This window comes from Pleurodeles waltl, chromosome 3_1 (assembly GCF_031143425.1).
Source record: "Pleurodeles waltl isolate 20211129_DDA chromosome 3_1, aPleWal1.hap1.20221129, whole genome shotgun sequence".
NCBI lineage: Eukaryota > Metazoa > Chordata > Amphibia > Caudata > Salamandridae > Pleurodeles > Pleurodeles waltl.
This window is the reverse complement of record NC_090440.1, coordinates 1,339,498,902-1,339,508,041: the sequence shown is the minus strand read 5'-3', so window position 1 is coordinate 1,339,508,041 and position 9,140 is coordinate 1,339,498,902. Positions and strand designations below refer to the sequence as shown.

The window sequence follows — 9,140 nt, the reverse complement described above, 5'->3', positions numbered from 1 at the left end:
GACCCCTTCCTACCTTCTTATACCCCATCCCTATAGCCCTTCCCGCCAATTCCTGTCCCCTATGACGTCCTTCCTGTCACAAAGGATGCAGTGGAGAGACTAGACTGTGTCTCTGCTCTCCACGGGGCCCTTCATGAAACGTGTTGTTTAGAAATCACAATCTGACGCTTTAGCACCCAATCTTCTGTAGGGTGCGACAAAAGGAAAGCGGAAAAGTACAATTATAACTTTACAAAATGTAAAATCTGGCCCACTGATCAGGTTCAACAAGCAGAAACAGAATAACACAGGCGTGAGTGACTTCTTTCGTGTCTGTGTGAAGCAACCTGGGACTAATTGCCAAGGCACATTAATGCAAACAGAAGCACTCTCTGGGGAGTTATCCTGCCCTTGGCGTTCGCTACACCAGCATTTGGTACGTCGCAGAGGGGCGAGGTGATAGTGACTTTGTCTGTAACTGTTGCTCTGGGACAGCCGGTTCTGCCTCGATCACTGTGTGACTGTAAAATATTGGTTTGCGCAACTAAAGAACTACACTTCATCAAGTGCTTGCTGTGAGTGCTTCTGATTCCAAAGAGACCTATCAATGTTGCTGTACATTCCTGCGCATCAAACAACGGGAAGGGTCCATGTTTCATTTTTTGTCTTATCAGCAGTTTCTAGCGAGTTCTCAAATAATATATCAATACTCGCAAGTATTAGTAAAATGTATTTAAAATGGGTTTCTTACAATATGCCACTGCTCGAGATGCAATATTTGACATATGGTAAACTTAGTTATATGTGCGTTTTTGAATATTGAATGTTTTACATTTAAATCACAATTTAAATCCAGTAGGTGCCAGGGATCATTTTTTTTGTTTGTTTTTTTGTGTGTTTTTTTTTAGTTGGGGAGCGACCCCTTAGGCAAGGGTCGCTCCCTAGGGGACAAATTATATTTAGGCCATTTCTGCCCCCCTTGGGGGCAGATCGGCCTATTTTTATGAGGCCAGCCTGCCTCCAAGGGGGGCAGAAACCACTAGACACCAGGGAGTTGGGTTTTTTTTTACGCCAAATTCACAGAAGGGTAGTGTCTACTTTTCAGAAATGTTTAGCTTTCTGGGATCCAGCAATGGTTTCTCACCCATTTCGGTCACTAACTGGAAGGAGGCTAAAAGCACAAAAAATAGTTACAATTGGGTATGTCCCAGTAAAATGTCAAAATTGTGTTGAAAAATAGGGTTTTCCAATTCAAGTCTGCCTGTTCCTGAAAGATGGGAAGATGGTGATTTTACCCCACGCAAACCCTTTGTTGATGCCATTTTCAGGGGAAAAAACATGAGCCTTCTTTCCATTTTTTTTTTTTTTTTTAAATGAAATTTTTGCTATATTTTGGCTAATTTCTTGGTCTCCTTCAGGGGAACCCACAAAGTCTGGGTACCTCTAGATTCCCTAGGATGTTGGAAAAAAAGGGCGCCAATTTGGCTTGGCTAGCTTATGTGAACAAAAAGTTATGAGGGCCTAAGCACAAACTGCTCCAAATAGCCAAAAAAAAAAAGGCTCGGCACAGGAGGGGAAAAGGCCTGGCAGCGAAGGGGTTAAGAGAATTGAAAGTTTCCTTCACGTTAGCTAGGACATTTTTCATTTAATCCCACTTATAACACAGGGTATCTTAGTGGGATGCGTAGGAACCCGTGGCCGTCAGTTTACTTGCAGAATTATGCCGAAGGCTCATCGCTCTCTGGGCTGAATCTCATTCGGGGACTGAAAGCTGCAGGCTATAGAAGCACAGCGCCCGCCTCGCGACCCGGTGTTTGTTTCCAACAGAAGCTTCCGGGGCGTCGCCATGGAAGCGCAGGCGCTATGAGAACAAACACAATATCGTCGCCTTAGCGACCTAGGGATGCACACACTGCATTCTGCAGAGCTGCCTGGACCAGACGGGCGGTGAGCTCGAGCACTCTTCATCTCCCAGAGCCGGCTGGCACCGGCGAAGAGGGCCTCGGAGTGCGAACACATGCCAGGGCACCTTCCAGCAGTGATCTCCACAGAACTCTTTGACAACAGTTACCTCCCAGAAGTCCGTGGTACCTCGATCTGCTAAGTAACTGATAATTTCCCAAAAGGTCTCGTGACCCTGCTGGCAGCAACCGTACATCAGAACCGGAAGACCCAGTAATCACTGCCATTTGGAAAGAGACGCAACTGAGAGCATCATCACACTAAGACCAGGGCCAAACAATTGAACGCAATGAGTCAGCGGCAAGTGCTTCAGGTATTTGAACAGTATCAAAAGGCTCGCACACAGTTTGTGCAAACGGTAGCGGAACTGGCCACTCGTCCCCAGAACATCGAGACCCTCCAGAACGCAGGTGTTATGTCTTTGTTACGTCCTCTTCTCCTAGACGTGGTGCCAACCATCCAGCAGACCTCGGCCCTGGCTTTGGGCCGCCTGGCCAACTACAACGATGATCTGGCAGAGGCAGTGGTCAAGGGAGACATCTTACCACAGCTTGTCTACTCCCTGGCTGAGCAGAACCGCTTTTACAAGAAAGCGGCTGCCTTTGTCCTGCGAGCAGTAGCCAAGCATTCACCGCAGCTGGCACAAGCTATTGTGGACTGTGGAGCCTTGGATACACTGGTGGTCTGCTTAGAGGACTTTGACCCAGGTGTCAAGGAGTCGGCCGCCTGGGCCCTGGGCTACATTGCCCGGCACACAGCGGAATTGTCCCAGGCGGTGGTGGATGCGGGCGCTGTGCCACTGCTAGTGCTCTGCATCCAAGAGCCCGAGATTGCTCTCAAGCGGATTTCAGCATCAGCCCTCAGTGACATCTCCAAGCATTCACCAGAGCTAGCCCAGACTGTCGTGGACGCCGGGGCCATTGCCCACCTTGCGCAGATGATCCTGAATCCAGATGCCAAGCTGAAACGTCAAGTGCTGTCAGCGCTGAGCCAGATTTCCAAGCACTCTGTGGACCTTGCTGAGATGGTTGTGGAAGCTGAGATCTTTCCAATCGTGCTGACCTGCCTGCGGGATCCTGATGAGTATGTCAAGAAGAACACTGCAACATTAGTGCGAGAAATTGCCAAGCACACACCTGAGTTGGCACAGCTCATCGTCAATGCTGGGGGTGTTGCAGCCATCATCGACTGCTTGGGCACCAGTCAGGGTAATGTACGGTTGCCAGGGATCATGATGCTTGGCTATGTCGCTGCCCACTCTGAGAACCTGGCCATGGCTGTCATCATCTCCAAGGGTGTGCCCCAGCTGGCCATTTGCCTGACCGAAGAGCCTGAAGACCATGTCAAGGCAGCAGCAGCCTGGGCCCTGGGTCAGATTGGCCGCCACACACCTGAACATGCCCGTGCGGTGGCTGCTGCAAATGTCCTACCTAAGCTGCTGACCCTCTACATGGAGGCTGACAATTCCGAAGACCTACAGACCAAAGCCAAGAAAGCTCTCAAGAACATCCTTCAGAAGTGCACCCACCTGCCTGCCTTGGAGCCCCTGCTGCATGACGCGCCACCCAACATCCTGAAGCATGTTGTGGGCCAGTTCAGCAAGGTGCTTCCCCATGACAGTAAGGCCCGCCGGCTCTTCGTCACCAGTGGAGGCTTGAAGAAGGTCCAGGAGATCCGGCCCGAGCCAGGTTCCGTCCTGCAGGAGTACATCAACACCATCAACAACTGCTACCCAGAGGAGATTGTGCGCTACTACTCACCAGGTTACCCACAGTCCTTGCTAGAACGTGTGGACCAGTACCAGCCCGAGATCTAGCCCTACTGGCTATTCAGCATTGTTTACCACCACTTTGAAAAGTACAGAACTGTTGTTAACTCTATTTATCAACTCAACTTCTGTTTCTCACAGTTTATGAACAATGAAGCTGCGGTTAACACTGCTTTCAAAATTACACATCTGGAAATAACTATTAGACTTTCTAGTACGTCCACTTATTGAACCAATCACCAATGGTACCTCTGCTAATTGGTAGTTTGTTCCAGTTTTCACAACATGTAGATAAAAATTAGTATTTGGTGCTCACCTAAACTCAATGTACATTTTCTTAGTTGTAATTTACAGTCGACAGCAGCTCCTGTGACACTTTCCATTATCATCCGCTACACCCTTACATCTATAACCCCCGGGCTGCACTGGGTATTTAAAATAATTATTTTCTGCCAACCTCCATCTCTTTATTCATATTTTTTTTGCAAGTGTGATTTTGCACTTACCTACGCCACTTCAAGTCGTCCTGCCTTTGTTTCTAGTATCCACTTAAGTCTTACAAAAATGGTAAATATCCCTAGTGTTTTTGGGGCTCGAATTTTTTCGCGTTACACCGATAAATTTCAAAGTCACATTAGCTTTTGGATGGACTCAATTTTTCTGGTTCTTTCCCATGTGACAAGAGGAACCAGCAGGGAAATGACCACTGACTTTGATGCCATCTGTAGCCATGATCGTATTGCCCCAAGCTAAGCTTGCACCTGAAACTTGGTGCCCTGACGTTTTGTTGTAACTCCGTGCCACACCATCATTGAGAAGTAAATGTGAATTATAAGCCAACATATCTGCCTGGACATTGTTCTTTTTTTCTGAAAATGGCGAGGGTGAGAGGGACATCAACTGTTTCAGGAAGGGGTGTTCCAGCAGTTGGTTGTGGGAGTTGTTTGACGGAGGGTACATACTAACGTTTGTTAATGTTTGCTGCTGAGACCCAGGCACCAAGTGACTTCCCTGCTATCGACTTAACCTCTTCATTGACCAAATGCTCCTTACGCTTTCTGTCCATGTCCCTCAAGCTCCTCAGTCTCTGCCCATGGGCCTCTAGCTTCCACACTGTCTTTCCATGTGCTCCAAGCTCCTTATAATACCTGTGTGCTCGAGGTTCAGTGCACCATCTGTCCGTGTGCTCCAAACCCCACTATCTGTCCATGGGCCCTGAGCTTCTCACATTACCTGGCCAATGTATTCATCCTCCTCACATTGTTTATCCCCAAGATCACATAGTTTCTGTCCACATTCTCAACCTATACTTTACCACATGTGCTTACACCTTTCACATTTTGTCTGAATTCACCTTAGAGCTCCTTGTGCTGTCTCCCCCTGTGTAACCTGCCCCTCACAGTCCTTGTGCACCAAGTTTACTTTGTTCGTGTACCCTAAGTTCCCTAGAACGTCTTTCTCTCTAGCCCTAGGTCCTCACAATGTCAGGTCATTGTGCCATAAGCTCCTTACAGCGACTCTCAGTGGCCACAAACCTCTGTATTGTTCCTCACATTCTGACTTTGTGCCCCACCGAGGCTCCTCACAGCGTCAGTCCATGTGACCAACCGGACTGGAGTGAAAACCAAAATCAGCTCTGGCAAAAACGTTCAAAGCAGCCCCACAGTGGAGGAGACCTTGCCTGGAAGTAGCCAGAAAATTAAAATACCTCCCACTTTTAAACTAATCTCTGATGGCACCAAGCAAGTAAGCCCGACCTTCCTTAGAAGAGTGCCCTTGTCTCTTCCATCCAAACATCTACCCAGTGATTGTTTTACCCTTCAATCCACCCACTGATATCCATAATTTCACCTTTACATTCTGTTACCCTTTCAGTCTTTCATACAACATTTAATCTTTCATCATTCCACCCATCCTTTGACCATCACACATCCATCATAATTGCACGCATCCATCCATACACCCTTTGGCATACCCAACCATCAGTAAAGCATTCCAACTCTTCATCCATCAACACTACAGGGAGTGCAGAATTATTAGGCAAGTTGTATTTTTGAGGATTAATTTTATTATTGAACAACAACCATGTTCTCAATGAACCCAAAAAACTCATTAATATCAAAGCTGAATATTTTTGGAAGTAGTTTTTAGTTTGTTTTTAGTTTTAGCTATGTTAGGGGGATATCTGTGTGTGCAGGTGACTATTACTGTGCATAATTATTAGGCAACTTAACAAAAAAAAATATATACCCATTTCAATTATTTATTATTACCAGTGAAACCAATATAACATCTCAACATTCACAAATATACATTTCTGACATTCAAAAACAAAACAAAAACAAATCAGTGACCAATATAGCCACCTTTCTTTGCAAGGACACTCAAAAGCCTGCCATCCATGGATTCTGTCAGTGTTTTGATCTGTTCACCATCAACATTGCGTGCAGCAGCAACCACAGCCTCCCAGACACTGTTCAGAGAGGTGTACTGTTTTCCCTCCTTGTAAATCTCACATTTGATGATGGACCACAGGTTCTCAATGGGGTTCAGATCAGGTGAACAAGGAGGCCATGTCATTAGATTTCCTTCTTTTATACCCTTTCTTGCCAGCCACGCTGTGGAGTACTTGGACGCGTGTGATGGAGCATTGTCCTGCATGAGAATCATGTTTTTCTTGAAGGATGCAGACTTCTTCCTGTACCACTGCTTGAAGAAGGTGTCTTCCAGGAACTGGCAGTAGGACTGGGAGTTGAGCTTGACTCCATCCTCAACCCGAAAAGGCCCCACAAGCTCATCTTTGATGATACCAGCCCAAACCAGTACTCCACCTCCACCTTGCTGGCGTCTGAGTCGGACTGGAGCTCTCTGCCCTTTACCAATCCAGCCACGGGCCCATCCATCTGGCCCATCAAGACTCACTCTCATTTCATCAGTCCATAAAACCTTAGAAAAATCAGCCTTGAGATATTTCTTGGCCCAGTCTTGACGTTTCAGCTTGTGTGTCTTGTTCAGTGGGGGTCTTCTTTCAGCCTTTCTTACCTTGGCCATGTCTCTGAGTATTGCACACCTTGTGCTTTTGGGCACTCCAGTGATGTTGCAGCTCTGAAATATGGCCAAACTGGTGGCAAGTGGCATCGTGGCAGCTGCACGCTTGACTTTTCTCAGTTCATGGGCAGTTATTTTGCGCCTTGGTTTTTCCACACGCTTCTTGCGACCCTGTTGACTATTTTGAATGAAACGCTTGATTGTTCGATGATCACGCTTCAGAAGCTTTGCAATTTTAAGAGTGCTGCATCCCTCTGCAAGATATCTCACTATTTTTGACTTTTCTGAGCCTGTCAAGTCCTTCTTTTGACCCATTTTGCCAAAGGAAAGGAAGTTGCCTAATAATTATGCACACCTGATATAGGGTGTTGATGTCATTAGACCACACCCCTTCTCATTACAGAGATGCACATCACCTAATATGCTTAATTGGTTGTAGGCTTTCGAGCCTATACAGCTTGGAGTAAGACAACATGCATAAAGAGGATGATGTGGTCAAAATACTCATTTGCCTAATAATTCTGCACTCCCTGTATTAGATTTCCTTTTACTCTTCAATAACTTCACCTGTCGATCTATCTATCTATTTGCTCATCCTTTAATTCACTCATCCATCCACACATCAACCCCTGGTTCATTTTCAGCCGTTGTCTGCCCAGAGTCAGACACAAGGAACCTATAAAGAACCCCAACCCCGTGGTAGCTGCTAAAGCGGGGAGTGCACAATGCCCCTGAATGGGACAATGCCAGTATGGTTGGATTGTGGCAGTTCACTATGTTCTGAAAGTAGCCCGTAGGCTGCTGCCTCCGGGGTAAATGCCAGGATGTGAGACTGGCCAGTCCCGCCCTGGTGCCCAAGTCTTTGTGCCAAAAGCTCCCGATGTTTCCCAATATTAGTTAATTATCCTCGCCCTTCCTACATGTTATGTTCGTGCCTTTTGTGTTTTTGACATCGGCTTCGTCTACCAAAGGCTCCTTAAACTGTCAGTCCATGTGCCCCAGACCCTTACATTGTCTGCCCATTTACCACAGATCCTCACACTTACTGCCAATGTACTACATAGGCTTGCACTATCTGTCCATGTGCAACAGATGCTCACAGATGCTGATTTGCCCCAGACACTTGCACTTTCTGCCCACTTACCTACTGACACTTACAGTTTCTGCCCATTTATGACTCATTCTGACACTATCTGCCCATTTCTCCACAGACTCACACTGTCTGCCTATTTACGATAGATGCTCACGCTTTCTGCCCATTTACTAAAGATGCTCGCCTTTGTTCCCTTTTATCACAGAGTCCCACACCTTCTTTACAGGTATGAAAATCTTCGAAAAGCAATGTCAGTTCTTAGCTTGGTTATCCTAATTTTAGCAGCAGCTGTAGGATGAAAGGTTGAATCAGACGTTCATGATTTGAAGCATGTGATTTTCAGATTTCTCAATAATTCAGAGCACCTTAATTAACCCACCAAGCTCTCTTACTGGGGTTCCAATCTGTGTTCCTCGGATTACACACGAAACTGGAGCTTGGTCATTAGCATACTGCTGTCTGTTTTGAATAAACTATGATCAGCAGTTGCAGTTGTGGGCAACATCTATGTAGTGTTGTGGGTTAGCAGGACAGGACCAAGTGCCCTTGCCAGGCTAGTTCGAGACACTGTGACCACCCTTAGAGGGGTAGGGTAGAGTCTGATTTCCTGCATGACAGCGCTTGACATACTTTAATTCCATTGAAGGCAGATTGCGGGTCATAGAAATGATAATCTAAGACTAGGTGACCAGCCTTAATATAGTAGGGGGTAGGTAATTTTTCCTGGCTTGTAGGACTCCGCGATAAAGGCACATTGGGGGTGTTAGAAATGGGGTCTCTAGTTGGCAGTCGGTTTGCACCCTGTCCAAGTAGGGACCCTCATTCTAGTCAGGATTTGGGAGATACCAGCTCAGATAACCCCTGCTCACCCCCTTGGTAGCTTGGCATGAGCAGTCAGGCTTATCTCAGAAGCAATGTGTAAAGCATTTGCACATAACACACAGTAATAAGTGAAAACACTACAAAAGGACACCACACCAGTTTTAGAAAAATAGCAAATATTTATCTATATAAAACAAGACCAAATACAATAAAAATCCAACATACAGTAATAAAAATATAAATTCTGCAAGATTTACTCAAAAATACATTTTCTTGAAGTCGATAGCTCCGCATGGGGATATCACGGCGTAGTGATCAACAAAACCAACAGTTCAGGCTGGCCACGGTGTTGCAGGCCAGCTACGGTGTGGGGAAAACCCGCAAACTACCTTGGATTTGCAGGGCGTCGTGATCCTCGCGGTAAGCTGCGGAGAGCGCCGTCACTGACGTCGCGGTGTCGGTGCAGGA

General features: G+C 46.5%; 1 protein-coding gene across 1 annotated transcript; it reads left to right on the top strand.

The window, feature by feature from the left end:
* The first annotated feature begins 1,839 nt into the window (after nucleotides 1-1,839).
* On the top strand, nucleotides 1,840-4,549 carry SPAG6 (sperm associated antigen 6). Its single transcript, XM_069224738.1, has one exon. It carries the CDS (start codon nucleotides 2,231-2,233, stop codon nucleotides 3,755-3,757), a length of 1,527 nt encoding a protein of 508 aa, XP_069080839.1. The 5' UTR covers nucleotides 1,840-2,230; the 3' UTR covers nucleotides 3,758-4,549.
* Nucleotides 4,550-9,140: the final 4,591 nt, after the last annotated feature.

What these genes read in the sequence shown, in the direction of transcription:
- SPAG6 (XM_069224738.1), top strand. Translation starts at nt 2,231, where the DNA reads ATGAGTCAGCGGCAAGTGCTTCAGGTATTTGAACAGTATCAAAAGGCT.